Below are 24,009 nucleotides of genomic sequence, written 5' to 3'. Positions count from 1 at the left end.
CAAAGCTAACAGAAGTACCTTCGGTGAACAGTGACTTTGCAATATGAGTGAAGGCATTTGTGAAATCAATACCTTTATGTTTAGGTACCATTGTCTGACCTGATGCATTTAAAAGATTTCTCAAACTGTGTTGTGGAATAATAACATAATGCCTGATCAAACTTCTTGTCTGAGACTTGTGTTTCATCAAATGGATCTAGGTGAAACCAGTTGAATAATCCACAATTGCAATAAAGAATTCAAAACAAGCAACTGGCCATGCAGAGCTTAAAAAAAAGGTAACTTTCTCTGTTTGGCAAATGGCAAATGGCAAATGTCATAAACAAATCAACATTGAAAAGGAAATGTAAACTGAGATGAAACACTGCTAAGCATTCAGAATAACTGCTAGATAATAAGTTGTATTGAAAACCTGGTATTCATAATACATTTTATGGAGTACCAAATTTGCATTCACAGGAACCATGCCAATGTATTTTACTTCTACAATTAGGTAAATGAACTAGAAAGATTGTTGACTGATTTATAACTTGAAAAATATTTCACATCACAGATAGCGTGATTAGTGGCCCTGTTTCAATGATCTAGCAACAGGAATTATAAGCTATTAAAGAGAGATAAGGCCAAGGAATTACCGGTTTTAGGAGCCTCAAATGAATAGGAAATAGTTGCATTTGCCTTTCAGAATTTTCTGTTTAAAAGTGACTTGTATGTGAGGATGAAGACAGGATAGTTATCAGCTCCTTGGTTAAGGGATATAAATCAGATTTCACTGAATTGGTGGAGAAGAGTGGCTGGATTTGAACTTGTAGCCTGTGGAAATCCATGTTTACAATAGCAGGTGTCCTCTATATGCCCTACATTGCCACAATAAGTACATATTGGCAGTGGCACAGCCAAAACTAAATACTATGAGAGTCAATGGATGAAAAGTTGCCATAAATTTGGGGGACCGATGTACCCTCCGTGACCCCATGTCCCTCTGCCCCTGGTTGAACTCTTTCAATGGCTTTTGCCGCCTGAAAATGGAGATTAGGGAAAGGGGAAAATAAATCATGATATTATTTGAATGCTTAACAAATACTATTTAAAATAATTACCTCTTGATCCCAATCAGTGCATACAATTACTGTAACAAGTGCCACAATTTGTACTAAAAGCCCACATATGATTCCCATCCACAGCCCCTAATAACGAAAAATGTACTTTTTCCTTAAAATTGTGCCACTTATTTATATGTTTTATTAGTGTAAAAGGAAACTTACCATGCCTCCAAAATTTAATACAAAAGCAAAGAGCAAGGCACAAGGAATTGCCACAAAATAATAAGCCCCAAAGTTGATAGTTGCACATAAATTTTGCCATCCACATCCTCTAGCAGCACCTATACATACCACCAAATTGGCCTCAAAATATTAGTGTTTCTTTTTCCTTCTTCTTCGATGAGTTCGGGCATGAGATAAAAAGAAATTAAAACCTGAAAGTACACATTGGAATCCATCTAAGAAATCAGATAAAGCTAGCAAAGGCATCATTCGAGCAACATATTTGATCACTTGATGGTCATTGCTATATAGTTTTCCCCATACTTGGCGTACCAAAATTGTAGCTATTCCAATGGCTGCACCCTCTGAAAGTGCCATTATGATCATTACATTCACAGCCAAACGGGCGCCCTGTGGCCGCCCTGCACCCAGTTCGTTTGATACTCTTGTGCTGATAGATAATTTTTAATCATAATTAAAGAAAGAAATAAAATTTAATTGAAATTTTTGAAGAAATTGAAGTAACCTTATGGCACCACCGAGCCCCACAGATATCATATAGACCATCCAACATGTATTAAGGCTGAGAAGAAATAAGTAATAAAGGAAAAGATATTAGTTAGATAGTTAATGCAGCTGGTGTTTCCAAACAAAATAAGAACAAAAAGGAGTTACCTTATTGACAAAACAGATGTCTCTAGTTTGGGATTAGGGAGAAGACCAGAAAGGAGAACTACCAAATCAAATGCCCAGTATTCCAAGCTAGCGACCGATAACATTAAGTAAACCAGCCTTGTTAACATGTTTGTGTTATTGACCTTCTCAAACTCTACTTCGTTTTGTTAAATCTAGGGCTATCAATTTTTTACACTATTTAAAGAGAAAAACCGTCTAACACGACCCGTTTTGACACGATGATAATTTTGTCGCATTTACAACATATATAAACCACTAAATCAATCATACAACATACCAAATCATGAATGCTGAAGGAATTGCAAGCTTCAGAAAGCTGAGGATATCATGCATTGCCTCCTTAGAAAACCCAATCCAAGTGTTGATGCAAGCTGGAGATAATTTTATATACATTGCTAAAAGGAATACATTAATCCAATAGGAAATGCTAATTGCTAAGGCAGCTCCTTTACTTCCAAGTCCACATTTAAAAACAAGAACCCAACAAACAAGAATATGAAAAACAAGTGTAACACCAGAGGTAACCACCATAGGAAATACATTGCTTTGAGTTTGAAGAAATCTGTTTTGACATTGCAATATGCCGTAGGCGAAAAGGCTAGGAATCATCCATTGATTAAATATTCCTGCTCCAATTGCTATCTCATGATTTTGGCCTAGAATTGTGAGGATAGAGCTAGTGTAAAACCAGATGATTGCTAAAGGAATGCTTAGTACTAATAAGGTTAGGATTGCTCTTTGAGTATGAATTCCAAGCATATGATATTCTTTTGCACCGAAGGCTTGTCCACAAACTGTCTCTAATGCACTTCCCATACCTAGCTACAGTTTTAGATTCTATCACATTTTAATTGAAATTAGGAATCTAGATTGAAGAGAAGAAGAGTTTACCAGAACACTGAAACCAGTGACGGCAGCAAAAGAGGAAGCGACGGAAGCACTAGAAAGAGGAAGCTGACCAAGATGCCCAACAAACATAACTGAAATACCTTGAAGGCAACATTGAAGTATACTAACACCAATAAGTGGCCCTGCTAGCCACGCTTGCTTCTTTGCTTCCTCAACAAAATCTCCTCTGCTACATAATTCTTTATCATCATCATCCCTTTCAATTAGACAACATTCAACTCCTGATTTTTCTCCTTTTTCCATTCTTCTGAGTATTTTATGTTCTAAATTGGGGGAAAGAAATTAAAACCCAAAATTAAATCTTAAACCTACATATTATATTATGCATGGAAACGGATTGAACTGAAAAATAAAAATAAAAAGGAAGACTAACCTGCTGGGTGGAGGCCGTGGTGGACCAGAGATTGGTGGTGGCGGGATTTACGATTTGGGATTTTTTTGTTTTTTCTATAAGTTCAGGGATTTAGAATCGGGAATTTGGGATGTTCTCAGGTGGTGGCATTGACTTGGAACCTAATATTTATACGGTAACGTACATGCTGACGGGTAACCATTAGATTGAGGTTTTATTTATATATTTTTTTTAATGAATTAACTTATACTGTGTCAAATTTTTTTTTTAATTTTAGTTATGTATTGTCAAGTATATTATTCAGCAAGAATCATGTCAAGTTGTCCAATTTAATGAAAAACTGTTAAACTTATCATCCATGTTGAAGTGATCTTTAAGATCCTTTGAAACATCAATTGTGAATAAAAGTTGCAGCTACTTCGCAAAAAAAGTTGAAATATCTTATGACAGAATCAAGTTGTGTACATGGTTAAATAAATACAATAATAGAAATAAGAAATCTTCAACCATTAAAATCATACCTTGTTGCAAAGATTATTCAACAGTGCAACATACACAAAATGAACTCTAACAGGAGACAAACTTCTATCTTCGGGTTCAAGATACAACGAAATAAATACATTCCATATTGCCCAAAGATAAATTATGATAGAAACTTCAATTCTAGCTCTACCGTAACACGACTACAGCAAGAAACGCAAATTTCAATTCACAAACAAGCAGAGCAAAGAACTTGCTGCCACAAAGTAAATTTTACAGAGCAGTGGCATTAATACTTCTTTCAACATATATCCAGACCACAATACATCCAATTTAAACAGACGGATGAATGTAACTTCTTTTGTATGACATGGCGTGCTGCGGTTGCTAGGGGCTTCTTGGTTCTGCCTTACACATTTTCCAGATAGGTATCCTACTTAATGTACTGTGATACCCACTTGAAGCCATCACCGTATCCCATTTTGCGGACAATGCTGCACATGAACACCTCAAGAGGGCGTAAATTAGAATCTTCAAGGTTCACCTTCCCTTTGCCGGTTGTAAAGTTAGTGAGGCCCAGGTGGTATCTCAGCTCATCCTCTGAAGCAGCATAAGGTATGTCAATCTTGTTTCCTAGAATGAGGAATGGAACATTTGCCAATGCCTCATCGGAGAGGAGAGCATCCAGTTCTTTCTTTGATTCTGCAAGCCTCTCTTTGTCAAAGGCATCAACCAAGTATACCACAGCATCCACCTTCGATGCAGCCCAAAAGATAAACGCATTATCAGCAATTCATGCTGAAAGCAATTATTTGCACAAATTTCAAATAAAAATACATAATGCAAAAGTGTGGTTGAGGGCATAAAGGACAAATGCCTGCCGCATGGAAAACATTCGAATCTCTGATCAAGAGATAAAACATGAGAGAAGAGACAGAAAAAGAAGCATCAATATCCTATTAATCATTTTCACAATTAGGTAAGTCTGTAGCAAAGTAAGCTAATAATTGACTGTCAGAATCACTATGTATACGATGCAAACTTGTTTCCACGTACTATATAGGTGATTGACCCAAGCACTTTCCAAACTGGGAAGCGATCCAGAAAAACGACCATTCCTTTATGTGGCCATTGCAAATTCCAGCAAGGAAATGCCTTTTTCCCCCTCAAAAAGGAGAGTGAAGAAAAGAAACACTGAGGGGTTTAAAGCCATTCTCCTTCACTGACAAGTTACTCAGTACTTGCTCTTACAAGCATACTCTTAAAAGAATTTTATTGGAAAATTAAAATTTACAAGACATGCCATGTAAATCATCAAGACAACAAAGAAACAAGACCAAGTATATAAGAAGAGCATGCAACATACTTTGAAAGAACTAGACTGGACCAATCACATAAAATTTCCGAAATTTGGCATGAAAGCAATTCATATCAACAAGGATACATGCAAGCAAGAACATGATGATGCAATAAACAATAGCTTCTCGCCTATTAACATTTATTCCTTTCTTGTCACTTCAAAACATGCTAAACTTTAGCAGAGGTGTGATAATATTAATACCTTAGTGAAAAGGTGCACATAGTTACTGGAGTTTGAAAGCATTTTATAATTCCACTCACTTGAATTGGGAACCAAAAACGTATTTAAGGAGATGCCTATGAGTCCATACCCGGACAATAACTAAATCGCAGTTTGGTGTGGTTCTAGCGGAGACATTGCAAAAGATGCAAATTTACAGAAAAATATGAAAAACATAAACAAATACTTGAAAAAAAAAAAATCACCATGCTTAAATTTGCTCATACAACTAGAAAAATAATAGTAATAAAAGCATCACTACAAATTAACATACAAACAACAGAACTTTAGATACCAAATAAGAATAAATAGGAAGCAGTGTATTCTAAATTTCGACATCAATACACATAATTTGAAAAAAATACATCCAAGAGAATAAATAAAACATGTTAAACAATGTAATATACACAGTTTATCTATTAGGTTCACCCTAAAGTATTCCTTTACTATCTCAGGCCTAATTTGGAGAAAGCCATTTTAGGTTGCTGTTTAAGCCAATAGAGGAATGCATACCAAAATATAACTTGAATAACAGAAAGAATATTTGTTGACCCACTTGAGAACATATACAGCGGCAAAACTAGCTCTTCTATTTATGAATAGTTTACCTTGGCATAGTAATCTTTCCAGACTCTTCGAGCAATCTGATGACCTCCCAAATCGAAGGCCTTAAACTTAATTTTCCCAATACTGAGCTCTTCAGATGTAGGATACTGAGTAGGCTGATGCTGAACCAATCTCTGCAATCCGAACAAAATTTTAACAATAGCGTAATGCTCTCTTAAATAAAAGCTGGGGAGCCAGCAGAGGGGAGGGAGATTGGGAGAAAGACACAGATCATTACAATTTTACCTGAAACCCCGAAATTGAACTAATTGAACCAAAAAGTGTTTAACTCTTACTATAGTTGGTATAGAAAGTAAAGAGACAACATCTACAGATAAGTAAAGTAACAAAAAATTGTCCTCAATATAAACAATTAATGAACTACCCTCATGAAACAGACTGACACCTAGTACGAGAGTAAATTGAATGAATATCTGGTAAAAGTTTTACATGCGTTCAGTTACAGAAGGACCAATTGAAAAAATCAAATCAGAGATCTAGACTCTCGTTTCCCTAATCAAAATATCAAGTTATACAGAAAAATGGGAAAAAAGAATTAACGAACCTCGTCTTTCAACATGTGAAGCAAAGTGGTTTTTCCGGCATTATCAAGCCCTAGAAATAAGATCTTGGCCTCTTTCTGCCACAATCCGAGAGAGGCGAGGACACCGTAGAACCAGTCAAGGAGAAACATGGCTTTTGTGGTTTAGATGGTGATAAGATTATCAGATCCCAAGTCGAGAGAGCTCGAGTATGCTACTGTCTTCGCAAGCCGGTGAGAGAACCAGGTCGATCCGATATTCGAAGGCGCTGGTTAGTGGTTACTACTTAGGATGACATGATGAAATACAAACAATTATCAATTACGGAAGAAAAGAAAAGAAAAAAAGAATATTTCTTTTTGGTCTATAAATTAATAATGTTGGGACCATGAATTTTTTTTTTTTTTTTTTAAAAACCATGGAATTTTATTAATTTAGAGAGTTATTAATTAATCGATAAATTAATAATTATTAATTTATAGAGTGATTTTAATTTTTTAAAAAATAAAGTTTAAATTACTAATTTAAATAAAGTTTTTGTTTAAAATCAATAAACAAATAAGATTAAATGTACATTATACAAGTTAATTGAATTTGGAAGTTCATTGTATCTATGTTAAAAATATTCAATGTATCATAGTTAATGAATTACTATATAAATTTATATGAAATGTTGTTTCAAATCATACCAAAAATAGACTTCTTATGAATCTGCCACAACGAATTTAGAGGAAGCAACCACTAAAAACATTCATGAACTTGAGGGAATGATTTGTCAGCTTGGTTACCGCAATCCAATAGATGTCAATTAAATATTTGATTATCCAGGTGAAAACAATGAATGCTCAAGTTTAGAAGAAATTGTGTCGAATGTTAAGCAAAATTCAATTGAGGATGAAGCTGGGGATGATTCGGTACCTTTGAAACGAGTCACAAGAAAGGAAGCAATCATAGCATCATTATCATCTCTTTACAATTTTCTGTTACAATTTGACAAGGATATGCCGGCACTTTTGAATACACTGAGAATAGTTAGAGATGAAATTCAATTAGATTTAAATTTCAAGAAATTATCTTAAGTATGTATAGCTATATATATTTTGCATATGTATTTGAGAAATTATTAATTGAAATATGTATTTGAGAAATTATTAATTTATAGAGGTAATAATACAATGTATTTATAAAGGGTTATTCCAGAAAATTATTATCTTATTAATTTATTGAAATTGATCATTTTTTTAACTAGCCCAAGTCGGGACTAGAAGAAATTATTATTTTAAGGAGTTTATTAATTTATTGAGTATTAATTTACAGAGGTTTTACTCTACATCATCCGCTGCATGAATTTATCGAATAAATTTAATTAAGCCTATGAACTTTTAAAGTGTACTCATTGCTTCCGTATGATGTTGTACGCGTCTTGAGAAAGTATATATCGAAACACATAGAAAGAAAAAAAATTATTATTTTTACATGAAATCCAATATCTTCTATTACTTAGGTAAAACTTTAATGTTTCTGACTCTAGCTGTAACAAATATTTCTTTCAGTGTATTGGACTATTAAAATACAGTAACAAATGAACAATTTTATTATATAATTCATAGGGTTAGGGCTTTTATGGTGAAAATAATAATTAACCCCGTTTCTTTTTTTAGTATCAGTTCAAATCCGACGTGTCGTTTACGTATCAATTCGTTTGATTTTTCCAAAATATGTGTAACACACTTTCCATATCCAGTTTACTTGTTTCCAACCAATGAATTAATTTACTACATTTGTGTAATGATATTTTAAACCAGTTAATATTGAAACAATTTGAAAATTGAAAGGCTAAACAAGTTTTTTTTAGATAAGTTTGGGTGTATGATGCATTAAGCTTTTTTCTTGCAGGAGTAATCGGACATTTTTTTTTTAAGTAATCGGACATTTTGTAAACAATAGTAATATATGTCATAATTTTAAAAAAATCACGTTGTTTTACATGTGCACGAATCATTCAAATTCTAATAAATAATTTTATCGTAAAGATTCTAGAAAATAATATACATAAAAAAGTTAAACGATAATAACAAATAATTTTATCCTCACAAAAGATATTCTCCTTTCTAAATAATTATATTTTAACCATGAGGTTGTGGTGGAGTGGTAAAAGCTCTTCATCCCTTAACCAAAGGTTCAAGGTTTGATCTTTCACCTTTGGGGATAGAAAGAATTTCTGTGGCCAGCAATCCCATCCATAGAGGTGCAAACCATCTGCGAAAGGGCGGTGGATACCCTTACGAATAAAAAAAAATATATTTTGAGTTCGTAGAAAAAAAATTGAATTAACTACAAAAATAAAAAGAATCTAGTGGTTATGGAGATTCAGGGTCGTCTTAAACTTTTTGGAGCTCTGTGCTAATTTTTTTTATCAAACCCGTAATATTTAGTAGAATTTTGTATTAAGAAAAATATAAAAAGAAATGAATGAATGGAAAGATTGTGAATTTTGAATTGTTGAATATATAAATTACATATGCGCTTAATATAGCAAAACGGTGTAAATAGATCTTATTACATTATATTATTTTTTTTTCAATTTAAGCTAATATCTATATTTGACTAAGCACGTCTTAAATTTTGGAGCCCTTATAATTTTGAAGCCTGTGCAGAAGGGTTCCTTGCACACCCTCATCTACTCCCCTGTGGAGATTTTTTAAAGAAAAGAAGATATATTAATGCAAAATAAATTTTGTGGTCTATCCGATGATTTGCATAGAATAAGCAGTGAACGATATTAGGTCTTTTTCTTTACGCAAATTAGTAGTGTTTTTAAAACTTATTCCTTCCTCTTCAAACTCATCTTTCCATCTACGTTTGAGATCTATAATTACCACCCCTTAACTGTAGTTTCCCATGTCACATGGCCCACCAAAACCATTAATTACCATATTAATCTTCCTACTGGCAATGTTCTGATTAAGCACATTAACCCCACTAAAAGCATCCTTATAGTTGGTTATAGGGCTGGACGCGGATCCTGAAGATACTGGACTGGACCGAATATCCGAGGAAAAAACTCCAAAATTGGACCGGACCGTTAACTTTTTTTTTCGGAGAACCGAACTGGATTGGACCGTTCACTTTTCGTCAAAGATTTAGATCAAACTCGACCGAAATTTATCCAGAACCGGATCGATAACCGAATTGGATTGGATTGGACCGAACTGGACTGAAATAACCGAAAGTTTAGCAATAATAAATTTATATTTCATACATTAACTTTATTTCCACTCTATATATTTTTTTAATTTAATTTTAAATGATATTATTTGATATTATTATAAAATATATACGTATAAAGAGAAATATTATATAATATATAGTTATATATTTTTGTAAGGTTTGGTAAACTAATTACAATAATATAAATTTATAATTTATTAATAAGGTTAATGAGTTATAACATTATTAAATAAAAATTATTAAAACGAAAAGTCATAAAAATCATTATTAAACATTATAACACTTAGCTGTCATCAAATTGTAAAACGAAAAGTCTCTATGTTCTTTAATATTTATTATAGCTCATCTTTTCCAAACATATCTTATTTTAATCACAATTCTTTGTAACGGTTATAGAAAATACTCAAATTTAAATGGATCCCACTTATCATAAAATGTTTTATATTTATTATTTATTCAATTAAGTATTTTTTATTATTTTAAGAAATGTTGAAATTATGTTTATTCAATTGAATAATAATTGTAAATTAATATTTATTAATAATTGAATAAATAATAATAATAATATTTATTATTAATTAAAAAATATTAATTGATAATTATTATTAATTGAATAAAAACTGACCTATTGTAAAAAAAATACGAAAAATAAGTATATGAAAAAGGAACATGATATTTGAGAATGATCAATCATTAAGGTTAGTGACTTCGAAATGCGTCCAAATATCCTATATCAGATCCAAATGCAGTTTATTGTGCTTTCCTCTAGCGTGGATGTCAAGATCCCTTGCGAGATAAACGCAAAATCCAGAATATGTTCACTTTTGAATGTCTTTATCTATTGTTGGTTGAAAAACCTCGTCAAGAAAGTTGCTCACGTATGTGTTTCGCTCATCTTCAACTATCATGTTATGTAATATGACACAAGCTTTCATAATATCTTTTATGCAAAGTTTGTGTTGGTCCACGAACTATTGCAAAATGAGCTTGAAGTGCCACGAAAGCGTGTTCAACATCATTTCATGCGCTTTCATGCCTTTATTTGTAACAAATTCACTAAGGGTCTTCGATCACAAATGCAACCCATTCACGATGTATGCCATATGTTAGGTAGTATTCCATATTGTATGTTGTATTGTTAGTGAATTGAACTTATGGAGTTGTTCCTCATAAATTATTTTGGAATAAATTGGACCTGCTCAACACATTAAGATCATTGTTCGACCTACATGTCCATACACCTCGATAATAATGCCACCTATTAAAAACCCATTGTAATCCAGCCTTTGTCATATAAGCTCTTTCGGACATTCGAATCTGACTCATTTTCATTTTATGCAATCACGCAGATTTATAGGTCTATGGATAAGATGAAATTTGTCCGTTCTTGCTAAAACCGAAAAAAAAATGAAAGAAATATAGCTAAAAGAGGTAGATGTAACAGAAAAAGAAGTTCGATAAGTATATAGATTTCAAAACCAACAAGAAAAGTAAATCTGAAACTAAAACTAAATCTAAAAACATTGTTGGAGAAAGAAGGAAGATAAACTTCCTCCTTCTCCCTCTAACTAAACCTGGTTATAAAGGTAGAATGAATAGTAAGACACCACCGTAGTGACACGTTGAACATAAGAAGGTAAGAAAAAAAGAAAAGATAAAGAAACGGATCCTCTTCTGTTTCGCCCCTTTCCCTGATCAGATATTCTTCTTGAAAGTTCCAATGTATTGAGCATCAAATTATTAAGGGGGCGTTTGGTTCACAAGGGGTAAGGGAAAATGAATCAAGAAAGGGAAACTAAAGGAAAGGAAAGGAATGAGCATTCATACCCCTATGTGTTTGGATATGTTTAGGAAAGGGAATGCAATTCCACCCTATTCCCTTTGTGGATGTTTGGTTCAAATAGGGAATCAAAACTTTTTTTTTTAATTTCATATATAATAAAAAAAAATTCAACTCTTTTACTATAGTTTCTATAAAACGTGAAATAACTTCATATATAATCCCAAACAATCCAAAACATCATTCACTTGCTACCCTTATTGATAATAATATAAAGTTCATAAAAGTTAAAATTAATCAAAGAAAATGAATAAATATTATATTTAAAAAGAAAATAATTATTTTAAAATAATTAAAAATAAATATTAAAACTGAATAATATGATAAAAGAAAAAAAAATTGGTCAAAATTATTTTTCAGGGTAAAAAGGTAAAAATAAATAATTATAAGGATCAAAAGTGAAATTAATCTAGTGATTAAAAAAAATATAAGGATTAAACAAAAATAAAAAAAGTAAAATTTAGTCAAAAAATATTTTTTGAGTAAAAAAATTAAAAATATATAACAAAAATGAAATTAATCCAAAGATAAAGAAATGTACAAATAAAAAAAAAATAGAGACCAAAATAAAAATAAAAAATAAAATAGGGAGTAAAATAGAATTTTATAAGGAGTGTAGGTTAGAAAGAGAGGGGAAAGGGAATAGAAAACCTTTGGGGGAAGTGAGGAATGAGTTAGAGGAGTTAGGGGTAAACCCAAAACTAAAAAAGGGTAAAGAGAATCAATTAATTAGCAAAACAAACACCAACAAAGGGAATGAAGCCTCCCCTTTCCCCTACCCTTTCCTGAAACCCCCAAACCAAACGCCCCCTAAGAGTTTCTTACTTTTTGTGAGGATTATACACCAAAAGTTGATACATTTTGGTACCTCAAGCAACTAAAGATCAACCCTATTCAGTAAATAAAATATAAGGCGAGATTATTATAAAATTCCCCATTCAACATTATATTGATGTTGAATTTTGAAATATATATAGATTATCCTCATATCATCCAAATTAATCCAACAAAGCACCATAGTAAATAAGGACGTATTTTTTTTTTTTTAAGTAAAAAATTATGGATTAGAATGGAGATTTTATTGAGAGAAACAAGTCCTCTTAATACTATATTAAACACTGACACGTATTCATTACACTAGTATTTAGGATAGGCAAAAGGCATCGTGAGATACTTAATTTTTCAATTTTTATTGGCTTAAATGCCTTAAAACCCTCGAAACTTGTATGAAAAATTGATTGGGGTTTAGAACTTACATAGTGTCACATTAGCTCCTCAAATTGCTTAAAATAAGCTAATGTCATTTGAATTTATTTAAAATGATCTATTAACTCTTGAACTTGTTTTTATAGTGATCAATTTGCCATCTGAACTTGTTAGAATTACTACATTGTAATTTCTTTAAATACAACAACAACAACAACAAAGCCTTAGTCCCGAAATGATTCGGGGTCGGCTAACATGAACCATCATATAAAACCGTGAAAATCAAGTCGTGTCAGCGACACAGATTCGCTCCCTCCACTCCGTCCTATCCACTACCATATTTTCCTCAATTCCCAATAAACTCATATCACTCTCGATCACCCTCCTCCAAGTTTGCTTAGGTCTTCCCCTACCCCTCACCACTACATCCTTTTGCCACTCTTCGGTTCTCCTAACCGGCGCATCAAGCGCTCTACGTCTCACATGGCCAAACCACTTTAGTCGGTTTTCTCTCATTTTATTCTCAATAGATGTGACCCCTACTTTTGTCCTAATTATTTCATTACGCACCCGGTCCTTTCTCGTGTGACCACACATCCATCTCAACATACGCATCTCCGCCACCGACATCTTATGGATGTGGCAGTGTTTCACTGCCCAACACTCCGTACCATATAACAATGCTGGTCTAATTGCCGTCCGGTAGAATTTTCCCTTCAATCTATTAGGCATGCCGGGATCACAAAGGAAACCCGTAGCACTCTTCCACTTCGACCAACCAGCTTTAATCCTATGAGCAACATCTCCATCTACTTCTCCATCCGTTTGGATAATAGATCCTAAATACCGGAAGCAATCCGAGGCCTGAACAACTCTCCCATCTAGGGTGATTGTCCCTGCCTCCCTACTCCTACGGCCGCTAAACTTACACTCCAAATATTCTGTCTTACTTCGACTCAACTTAAAGCCTCTAGATTCTAGAGTTTGCCTCCATAGTTCCAACTTCATCTCCACTCCTTCTTTCGTCTCATCAACCAACACAATATCATCTGCAAACAGCATGCACCATGGTATACCATCTTGAAGTGAACTTGTTAGTTCATCCATAACGATGGCAAACAGAAATGGGCTTAGTGCGGAACCTTGATGCACTCCAATCGTAATAGGAAACTCTTCAGTCTTCCCAACACTAGTATGTACACTCGTGCATACTCCCTCATACATGTCCTTTATGATGTCAATATATTTCCGCGAAATGCCTTTCCTTATCAAGGCCCACCAAAGTACTTCCCTTGGTATCTTATCATATGCTTTCTCCAAGTCAATGAAAACCATATGCAAGTCTTTCTTCTTATTTCGATAGTGCTCCATTAATTGTCTCATTAGATGGATGGCTTCCATAGTTGATCTTCCCGGCATAAAGCCAAACTGGTTTTCCGAGATCTTCACCGTCCTCCTTATCCTTTGTTCAATCACTCGCTCCCAAAGTTTCATAGTGTGACTCATTAATTTGATTCCCCGATAGTTGGCACAATCTTGGACATCGCCTTTGTTCTTATACAAAGGGATTAAGGTACTTTTCCTCCATTCTGATGGCATCTTATTGTTTCTCCAAATTTTGTTGAAGAACCTCGTGAACCATTCGATTCCTCTTTCTCCCAAACATCTCCAAATCTCAATAGGAATGCCATCAGGTCCTACTGCTTTCTTCAACTTCATCTTACTTAATGCCATTTTGACTTCACCCTTTTGAATTCTCCGCAAGCATTCATGATTTATCATATCGTGATGGATACTTATATCTCCAACATCTTGTTGGTGATCTCCATTAAATAAGTCATCAAAATAGGACCTCCATCGTTCCTTGATATCCTTATCTCCAACTAGGACTTTCTGGTCCACATCCTTCACACATTTAACTTTTCCGAGATCTCGCGTCTTCCTATCTCTCATCCGAGCAATTCTATATATGTCTCTTTCCCCTTCTTTCGTATCCAATCTTGTATACAGATCCCGATTCACCTTTGCTCTAGCATCTCGTATGACCTTCTTTACTTCCCTTTTAGCCTCTTTGTATTTTTCGTAGTTCTCGTCACTCCTACATTTCCCCAATAGTTTATAGGATTCTCTCTTACTCTTTACTGCTTGTCGTACTTCTTCTGTCCACCAAGATGTGTCCTTACCCGGTGGCATGCTACCTTTAGATTCCCCTAGAACTTCCTTCGCTACTTCCCTTATACTATGCTCCATCTTATTCCATATCGAATCTATATCTGAATCCATATTGCAAGTCCAAATATCTTTTTTGGTCATCTCATCCACCAATTTTTGTTGATTCTCCCCTTGCAATTTCTACCACTTAATCTTAGTCTCTACTTGAGGTGTTTGTTTTCTTATACATTTCCTACTTCGAAAATCTAGCACCACTACTCTATGTTGGGTTGTCGTACTCTCACCAGGGATCACCTTACAATCAATATAACTCTTTCTCCAAGCACTCCTTACTAAGAAGAAGTCAATTTGGCTCGCATTACCGCCACTCCGATAAGTCACTAAGTGGGATGTTCTCTTTATAAACCATGTGTTCATGATACTCAAGTCATAGGCTGATGCGAATTCCAAAATATCATTTCCTGCTTCATTCTTATCTCCAAAACCATACCCTCCATGAACACTCTCAAACCCATCTCGCCTAGAACCCACGTGTCCATTGAGATCACCCCCTAGTACCATTTTTTCATCCCTAGGAACCTGTTGCACCACTTCCTCTAAGTCATCCCAAAAAGCTTGTCTTATAGACACATCTAATCCTATTTGTGGCACATATGCACTAATGACATTCACAACCTCATCCCCTATCACTAGCTTAACACTCATAATTCTATCGCTCTTCCTAGACACCGCTACTACCTCATCAATATACTCCCTATCAATAAGAATACCTACTCCATTTCTACCCTTATCCTTTCATGAGTACCAAAGCTTATAACCCCAAGGAGCTATCTCTCTAGCCTTGGCTCCAACCCACTTGGTTTCTTGTAGGCATAATATATTTATTCTCCTCCTCTTCATAACATCTACAATTTCAGCTAATCTTCCTGTCAAAGAACCTATGTTCCATGTCCCAAAGCGTAACCTACTACCCTTACCCCTACCCCTACCATTACCGTGGACTAGCTTATTTACCCACAACCCTTGCATATTTGACACCACCCCCGGGTCCTGGGGTGGCGCGCCGCTTCGGGGCGACGACCTAGCAACCCTTGCACATTTATCACTACACCCGGGTCTAGGAAGTGCAGCGCGTCGCTGAGTAGGGAACGCCCCAACGGTATTTATATTATGGTTCATGTCATAAGATGTGGCTAAGTTTTACGCTGGCCGCCACAAACCTACCGCAACCCTCCTCCTTTTCGTGATTTTAAATCTTTAAAACAAATTAACTTTTTATTTTGTACATTTTTATGACATTTTTATAGATTTAGAGACTTAATCATAATACTTTTTTGGATAAGTTCAAAAGGCAACTAATGTATTAAGCCATTTTTATTCATTAGTCTCTTGATTTTTTTTTATCACGTTAAGTTTCTAATGATAAAAAAAAAATCAGTTTTGAATATAAAATTCAATTAATAATAGAGTGTTATTCATTTTACATGCATTTGAAATTTAAATTTTTCACAGTTTGAAAACAGTTTTTGATATACGCAATGTGGCTATAGGAAAACGATAAAATCCTTAATACAAGCTGTAAAAAATATAATTTTAAATATAGATGAAATACATAACGATTTTTTAGCTGATGTAGATGTTCACAACTTACTAATTTAACAAGTATGGATTTAATGAGATGGAAAATAAATAATTATGAGCTTAACGTGTATAAATAAAAATATCAGTGGATTAATGAATCAAAATAAAAAAGACCAGGGTCTAAAGATGATTTTTAACTTCAGAATACATGTTGATATTCCAACTGGAGTAGTAATATTCCAATGGGAGTCCTATCAACTAATCCTCCTAATAAAATCACGTTAGAATATGCTACATAGAACACAAGTGACTGACTTAGTTTTGCAATAGAGTTTAACAATGTTGTGGCCAATAAAATCTGCAGTATAAGAAAGTGCTGTGTAGAAAAAAAATGATATTATAACCTGATGTAGTTAGTATTTCAACTTCTCTTACTTTTACTCAATTTCCACTGTTTGAGTAAATATGATACTCCCTCCTTCAGTGTTGCCTTTTTGTTCTCCTTTGAATTCCACATCTCCCGTACGATATACCTTCCACTAGGATTGTATTCGTTAATTTCTTTCAAACTTTTCGTCACCGCATCATACACTTCTTCACCAAATTCACTCTTCAGTTCTTTTAATTTTTCATCATCATCATCAAGTATCTCCTGCACATATAAAATTAATTCCAAAAGTTTGAAGGAATCAGTGATTAATCAAAAGAGATTAAGTGGAAGTAATGAGGAAGAAGAATACAAGACATTCTTCAAGGGAAAGTAACACAATGATGCAAGGAGAATTGGAAGAAACGATGAATTTGGTCATTTAAGTTGGCTAGTAAAATCAATTTAATCTAAAATTTAAGTATCAATTTGGTCTTTTCGCATCTAGAGTCACATCAGTTAAAAGTAACACATGCTAATATATGTTTAGTAGTTATTTAATATCTATCATTTACTCATACTCACATGACACGTGTTAATGCCAAGTTAAAAGATCAAATAAATGACTAAATTTGATTTTAGACTAAATTAACCTAATAGCCAAAACTTAAGAGCCAAATTGATCTTTACGTTGAATATATATTAATAATGTAACATTCTCTTACCATCCTACAATTCACATTGCATAAATATTAATAATGTAAAAAAAACGGTAACAGAAGTATCTTTTCATATAAATGGAAGTATAACCTTCCCATTCAAGTTCAAAAACCTTATGGATGTGAAATTCTACAAAGTCAAGCAAGATAACAATATGTCTACATGTAACATACACACTAATCAAGAATATGAGAACTTAATTACCTCACAACGTCCATCCTTTTCAATGATCTTAAATGGGTGCCAGTTAGGGTCTCGCAGATGCTCATCCCATAATGAACACAACTCTGCTGCTTTCACATCAGCATCTTTAGGAGAAAATTTTCTCTTTGCTGCAGCATGGAATGGTGTACTATCAAGCTCGCCCATTTTCTTCACACCAATAGCAGCACGGGTATTTTCACTCAAGTACTATGGAGCAAAAAAATTAGACTTAACAAAATAGCACAGAGTACATATATGATAGAAAATAGTAATTTCCACTTTTAGTTCTTTTATAAACATAAGCTAAATATAACTTGGTTCCTTAAATTTACTTAAAGTTATCTATTGGTTTCTTGAACTTGTTTACCTTGACCTATTAGTTCCTGAACTTAGTTAGTGATATGTGATTTAACTTGTCCAAATCTCCTCTTATGCTCCCACATAAGCAAGGGTTAATAAAACATTCTTAAAACTCAGAGGACACTCGGTTTGGGATCAAATTGAGGGGCATTTGAAATATTCACCCTTGAACATATGATATAAGATAGTTCTAACACTTACATTTATTAATTCTTTACGCGCATCTTGCAACTGGTCATTATTCGTCCGCTCCTTCACCATAAGAGTTTGATTAAGAGACTCTAGGTCATCTAGTTCTTCTTCTTTTTCCTTTAAATCTTTCTCTATTTCATCCATCCTTTTCTTCACCTCCATGACTTCTTCTTCTTCTTCTTCTTCTTCTCCCATATGCTTCATTACTTCTAGTGCCCCTTTCATTCGTTCAATATCCAATTCTAGTGTTTGTTTAGCATCAAGATTCTTCTTTAGTTCAAGAATTTTCTGGCAGAGTTTCTCTTTTTCTCTCTACCAATATCAGTTGGATAGGAAAAGAATTAGAAACGTTCTTTTAACAGTGAATATTTTGCATTTCTTTTCATCCTCTAGTTCAAGGAAATGAATGAAAAAAAAATCACCTTTTGTTCTTCTGCCAACTTCCACAGTTCCTCATCTGCCTTTTTCTGCTCCACAATTGCCATCTTATTCTAAAAGAATGAATAGGTAATCTTAGCACATTTTACTATTGAAATTAGAACAGATTATTTCCATTAGAACAACCACTGCAAAAACGCTTTTCTTGTGTTACAGCCCACAAACTATATAGGACCCTTAGACTTAAACTTAAAATAACCTATCACACACCAATAATTGACCTTAAAAACCTATCAAACACCTAAAGTTAACTTTAAAAACCTATCACGCATCTATAGTTGTCTTATTAGGATCTCATACGCACAAGATCGTTGACCTGTCATCTTTGACAAATGAGGTGACATGTGCGTGCTATATAAAAAGAAAAGTGCGTGAGTTTGTTCAGTACGCCACCCCATCGTCAAAATGACAAATCAATGATTTTGTGTGCACAAGGTCTTAATGAGTCAACTATAGGTATGCTTATATGTGATAGTTTTTTAAAAACAACCATAATATGATAGATTATTTTAAAAGTCAATAAGCAAAACGTGCTAAGTTTAAGGATGTAAATTATGCATTAAGCCAACTATATATTTTGGCAAACTCAAGATATTAAAAAATTTAACTTATTTAACCCATTTGACTATTTATCAAATACTTTAACCGTATTGGACGAGAATCAATAGTTCGCAAAACATATAAAGGAACCAAAATAAATATTCAAGCCAACTGTAATTGTTTGTGTTAATGTGTGAAGTGAGAAATAAAAAGGCAGAGAAAAAAAGAAAAAAAAGTGAGTGGTGAGTTGTGTGTGTGCAGCAAATCTCCTACGACTTATATAATTGTTTTGTAAATTTTTCATTTTATTCTAATAAAAGTGATTTCATTCAATTAAGTCCTCATTCAACAGTTGGAGCAATTTATATATAATAAGCTTTCTAGTTCCAACAAATCGTTGATCTGATAATTGTACTAGGGAATGATTCGTGTACACAGACAAACACCATGCATCATAAGAAAAAAAGTCATGTCCTTGCATGAATTCAACAGCCTATGAAATGTCTTTACCTTTTCCTTTTGATAATGAAGATTTCTCATCACATTTTTATTTTGAATTTCTCTTTCTTCCAGTTGTCTTTCACGCCTCTCCAATTCTTTTCTTTCAGCTTCCAGTTCTAGTGTTCTGTTCTCATGGTCTAAATAAATCCTTGCAAACTGATGATGTGCAACCTGTTGCATCCGTCCAATTTCTACATTCAACATAAGCACATAACAATCATAATTAGCTCCAGAATGTATTACTTAAATTATGTATGATTCAAATTAATTCCATTTAAATATAACACTTGTCCCTTACAAGATTTGGGAAAAAAAGACAAGAAGAAATTGAAAGGGAAAGACAAGAACTTTTATAGCCTATTAAATCAAAAAAGAAGAAAGAAAAAAAGGATCTTGCCTTCATTATACCGTCTGACCATCGAATCATTTTCTTCTACTAGATTGTTCAAAGATGCATTAGTCTCCTCAACTTTTATTTTCATTTTTTCAAGAGTCTCATTCTTCCTTTGCAAGCTATTGCTTAAACTGATCATAAGATTTGAATCCTTTTGTTTGTCCTCAGCTTCTTTATCATAGGCACTTTTTAAATCACCATTTTTTCTCAGATAATCACCAACAATAGTTTGTGAATTGTAGTCATCATCACTTGCAACCCATCCATATAATCTCTCCCCTCGATTGTTTGAGAGGTGGTTAAAGTAGTCCTCCTTTCCAGAATGATTGACTTTAAATTCCTTATCAAACACTATTGCACTCTTGAAGCCATCCCATTCTTTCTTAAACTCAACAATAGCGAATCCTGAATGACCTGCACGGCTCCACAAGGGATGAACCTTAACTGGATCAAATCCCTTTGTTGTCAATTCATTCCTAAGCTTTGCACCACTCTCCCCAACCCAACGTCCACCTTGAAATTGTGTTTGAACATTGGCAACTATTCCCATCCAAGGCCAAACAAACAATCGTGTTGATTCATTCCGAATTGAAGAATTTGGAATGTCGGACAATTCAATTAAATTAAGAGTTGGCAACCCCTTCCCTGTGTCTTTCTTTTGATCGCATCCTATCTCAAGTCTTGAATGAAAGGGGTCAAGAGTAGGTAAACTGTTACCTGTATCTTTCTTTTTATTGCCTTCTACCTCAAGTCTTGACCTTTCCTTATCATGGAGGTAGTTTTTCATATACTTCTCCAAGGCTAAATGGCGAGCTTTCTCCTTGTAATCTGCATTTCGTAAATCTCTACCATGACGATAAGCATGTTCAAGAAGCTCCCTATAAAAGTATTCTCTCTTCTTCCCATAGCAGTATGGACATATGTAAGTTGAGTTTTCTAGTTTAACTCTGATGCTTCCCCTTTTCAAGGCTTCATAGCACTCGTCTATACAATCCTCCAACCTATTATCAACACTCTGCCTTTCCTTTCCTTTTCCTGAAGAATGAGACATTTTTTAACCTGAAATACAAACATCAAAATCGAAAGACAACGTTAAGGGACAATGAGCACAAACATGAAGCTTCATCTGCATCAAACAGTAATTGAGCATGACAGGTTTGAGGAATTGAGAGTTTTGAATACCACTACATGACCATGATTGGTGCAAAGAAAAAAAAAATATACATGTATCATGAATTCATTGGTCATGAGTATTACTCCAGGAGTACCCTAAAATTTTCCGAAAATGAGTCATCCAAAAACAACATTTCAAGCTAGCAAAGCAGATTATTCAAAATCACTGAGCACAAGTCAATCAACAACATTTCTCAGTCGTGCACATTTGGAAATTCGACTACATGCAAAATGTACAATAATAATGAATCTGACACTTGGATGCTTGTGAGGAATTTAGATGCAAAACGGTAAACAGTAGCATCTTTCCTCCTGATAGCAATAAAAATTATGGTTTTTGACAGTCAAAATATTTCCACTTTCCATCAGAATGTCAAAATATCAAGGTCCATTACTAATAATGTCTGTCCCCACATTATTCCTTGCAACCAGATCTCAGATATTGTCACTAAATCCATTAATGTTGTTCTCCTAAATCTGATGCTAAAACAATGCACACTTTATGTTTTTCCGCTCAAGCTGTGACACACCCTCAAATGACTCTTGGTTTGCTGCCTGTACAACACAGGCTATCTCACCATTTGTTTTTAATTCCACAAATTAATGAGGTTACCATACTATAACCCTTGGTCGAAATGGCTCTAGTACCATATCTGGAACCAATTGAACTAAAAACTCAAACCGATAATTAAGACCCAATCATAGATCTTATATTAATCTCCGAATTTTCAGGATTCCTATTGCAATAATAGAAGACAATGGTAAGTTAGAAGAACAGAAAGTAGTATTTGTCAAATTAGTTCTGCAGAGAGAATCAAAAGAAGAAACAGATTGGGGAAACCATGAAAAGAGAAGTTTACCCCTAAAAAAATTGCAGATCAATGTTACAGAACTATCTGATTTCCCAATAACATTCCCAATGTCACAGAGCAAATTGCATACTTAAGGCCCACTAGAGTACAGGAAGGGAAACTCAAGATGCAGACAAAAATACAAGAAAAACAAAAGGAAATGTTAACGAGACGTCACGGAACCAGCGAAGAAATTTTTTACTCCGTTTCTATTACATTACTACAATTTGTCGTTTGGCAAACAGAACTCGAACAAACAATTTCAAAATATAAATAAGAAAACAGAGTATAACTACAATACCTTCTACTTCTGTTTTCCTTTTCGTTGGTACGCTAGCAGGTTTCTGCTCTACTACTTAACTAAGAAGTGCAAAACAAGTAGGATGTATAAATCTGAACCGAGAACAAAAGCACGCACAGAAGAAATTAGCTCACAGGGAAAAATCAAATTGAAAACCCTAAACGAAATATACTAACAATGACAAACCTGGAAACTTGCAAAGAGCAAATGCAGAGAATGAAGCGTCTCGGACGAATAGGGAAATAGGATTTGAAAAGGAAAGAGACAGCGAGAATGGAGTTACTTGCTAAGGAAGCGAAGCCAAGGCAAAGGCAAGGCGCAATTTTTATACTTAAAAAAAGACTCATAACTTCATATTTTAAATTTATATTTAGAGAATAAGTTGAATGGTATATGGAGAAAGAAATTATAACTTAACGGGTTATTATGAATGATATGCCACGTGTCGTTATCGATATTAAAATTGATAAAATTTTCAAACATTAAGTATATATTAATGTTATTTTCAGTGGCGAATACATGATTAGTCGGTTGGGGGGGCCGATTTTACACGTGCGTTCGGGAATTTTTTTTTTACTAATTCGAATTTGCTTATTTTTTTTTTTTGTATTTATATGTGTTATAATTTTTATGGTCAAGAGACCAATTTTAAGGAGACCTAAGAGACCAAAAAAATTAGAAATTTGGATTTATGTAATACCTAATAGGTCTAAAATATTGAAATTTTGAATTTTGGACAAACCAAACACGTAGTAGGATATATTTAATTTTTTTTATTAGTTCAAGACTAGTTTCTAAAAAAAAAATTTAACATTTTTACTTTTTTTTTTTATTTTTAGTTTTAAAATTTTAAAATTTAATTTAGAAATTAAGTTGTTTGAGTCTCAAAAATAAGAAGTTAATTTTTTTAATAGAAAAGACATAATAAAAATGAATTCAAAAGTGTTATGAAAATAAATAAATTAATAATGGTAACATAGTTTTATAATTATTAAAAAATAAAATTTAATTTTTGGGTCAGTTTGACATTATTGTGTTCAATAATTCAATTTTCCTAATAAGCTTTAAATTTTTTTTTTTGAAACGTATGGAATAATAGATTTACACTTAGGAAAACGTTATATAGAAAATAAATTCCTCACTCTATGGCGAAAGAAAAAGTTAACAGCAGGGCACGGGCGGCGGTGATGGCAAATGATGGATTAGGCGGCCGATCGGGGCAAGGTCCTGGGGATCAGGCGACGGCGCCTGGTTTGGTGCCGAATCGGGAGTCGTTTGGAGGAAGGGAAGGGGGCGATGGGTTTTCGGGATTCGCTAGGGGTGATAGGCGGGGCAGCGGGGAGAGAGTGCGTGAGAGATCTCGGGAGCGGGACAAGCCGGCGTGGATGGGGGGTGAGGGGCCGGATCTGGCCGCTGTTAGGGTTGCCGCGGGTGTTTGCAGGCCTGAGGGGGCTCGAGAAGGGTGGGATGTCCTAGGGGAGGCCGGATCCGACGGGGACGGGAAGGGGG

At 34.1% G+C, this 24,009-nt stretch overlaps 3 protein-coding genes across 5 annotated transcripts; all 3 read right to left on the bottom strand.

Annotated features, from left to right (window-relative positions):
• Positions 1–39: 39 nt before the first annotated feature.
• LOC136217666 (protein DETOXIFICATION 16-like) lies at positions 40–3,398 on the bottom strand. 3 transcript variants are annotated; one of them, XM_066004281.1, is made up of 9 exons: positions 3,244–3,398; positions 2,853–3,133; positions 2,239–2,783; positions 1,941–2,027; positions 1,792–1,848; positions 1,478–1,716; positions 1,266–1,384; positions 1,101–1,187; positions 50–1,019 (listed from the first exon to the last, which is right to left on the bottom strand). In XM_066004281.1, the coding sequence occupies exons 2-9, from the start codon at positions 3,111–3,113 to the stop codon at positions 903–905; spliced, it is 1,512 nt and encodes a 503-aa protein (XP_065860353.1). In that variant the 5' UTR covers positions 3,114–3,133; positions 3,244–3,398; the 3' UTR covers positions 50–902. The 3 variants fall into 3 exon arrangements, with proteins under 3 accessions (XP_065860355.1, XP_065860354.1, XP_065860353.1); XM_066004283.1 differs by lacking the exon at positions 3,244–3,398 and having other exon boundaries at positions 40–1,019; positions 2,239–2,779; positions 2,853–2,986; XM_066004282.1 differs by lacking the exon at positions 1,941–2,027 and having other exon boundaries at positions 48–1,019.
• Positions 3,399–3,710: 312 nt separating this feature from the next.
• Positions 3,711–6,727, bottom strand: LOC136217665 (small COPII coat GTPase SAR1A-like). The gene is made up of 3 exons (XM_066004280.1): positions 6,453–6,727; positions 5,890–6,021; positions 3,711–4,456 (listed from the first exon to the last, which is right to left on the bottom strand). The coding sequence occupies exons 1-3, from the start codon at positions 6,579–6,581 to the stop codon at positions 4,136–4,138; spliced, it is 582 nt and encodes a 193-aa protein (XP_065860352.1). The 5' UTR covers positions 6,582–6,727; the 3' UTR covers positions 3,711–4,135.
• A 9,993-nt stretch (positions 6,728–16,720) lies between these two features.
• Positions 16,721–21,226, bottom strand: LOC136216812 (factor of DNA methylation 4-like). The gene is made up of 6 exons (XM_066003366.1): positions 20,179–21,226; positions 19,791–19,972; positions 18,725–18,793; positions 18,312–18,614; positions 17,751–17,957; positions 16,721–17,111 (listed from the first exon to the last, which is right to left on the bottom strand). Exons 1-6 carry the CDS (start codon positions 21,224–21,226, stop codon positions 16,881–16,883), a joined length of 2,040 nt encoding a protein of 679 aa, XP_065859438.1. The 3' UTR covers positions 16,721–16,880.
• Between the last annotated feature and the right edge of the window lie 2,783 nt (positions 21,227–24,009).

This window comes from Euphorbia lathyris, chromosome 2 (genome assembly GCF_963576675.1).
Source record: "Euphorbia lathyris chromosome 2, ddEupLath1.1, whole genome shotgun sequence".
Classification (NCBI taxonomy): domain Eukaryota; kingdom Viridiplantae; phylum Streptophyta; class Magnoliopsida; order Malpighiales; family Euphorbiaceae; genus Euphorbia; species Euphorbia lathyris.
This window is presented reverse-complemented; position numbering and strand designations above follow the sequence as displayed.

Coding starts and splice junctions, on each gene's coding strand:
- LOC136217666 (XM_066004281.1), bottom strand. CDS start 3,113: ATGGAAAAAGGAGAAAAATCAGGAGTTGAATGTTGTCTAATTGAAAGG. Junction 2,028..2,238: donor CCTTCAGCATTCATGATTTG/GTATGTTGTATG, acceptor ATCGGTCGCTAG/CTTGGAATACTGGGCATTTG. Junction 1,385..1,477: donor ATTCCAATGTGTACTTTCAG/GTTTTAATTTCT, acceptor TGGTATGTATAG/GTGCTGCTAGAGGATGTGGA.
- LOC136216812 (XM_066003366.1), bottom strand. CDS start 21,226: ATGTCTCATTCTTCAGGAAAAGGAAAGGAAAGGCAGAGTGTTGATAAT. Junction 19,973..20,178: donor GGTCAGACGGTATAATGAAG/GCAAGATCCTTT, acceptor TGTTGAATGTAG/AAATTGGACGGATGCAACAG. Junction 17,112..17,750: donor AAAAGGATGGACGTTGTGAG/GTAATTAAGTTC, acceptor TTATATGTGCAG/GAGATACTTGATGATGATGA.
- LOC136217665 (XM_066004280.1), bottom strand. CDS start 6,581: ATGTTTCTCCTTGACTGGTTCTACGGTGTCCTCGCCTCTCTCGGATTG. Junction 6,022..6,452: donor TTCACATGTTGAAAGACGAG/GTTCGTTAATTC, acceptor TTCGGATTGCAG/AGATTGGTTCAGCATCAGCC. Junction 4,457..5,889: donor GGAAAGATTACTATGCCAAG/GTAAACTATTCA, acceptor GCTGCATCGAAG/GTGGATGCTGTGGTATACTT.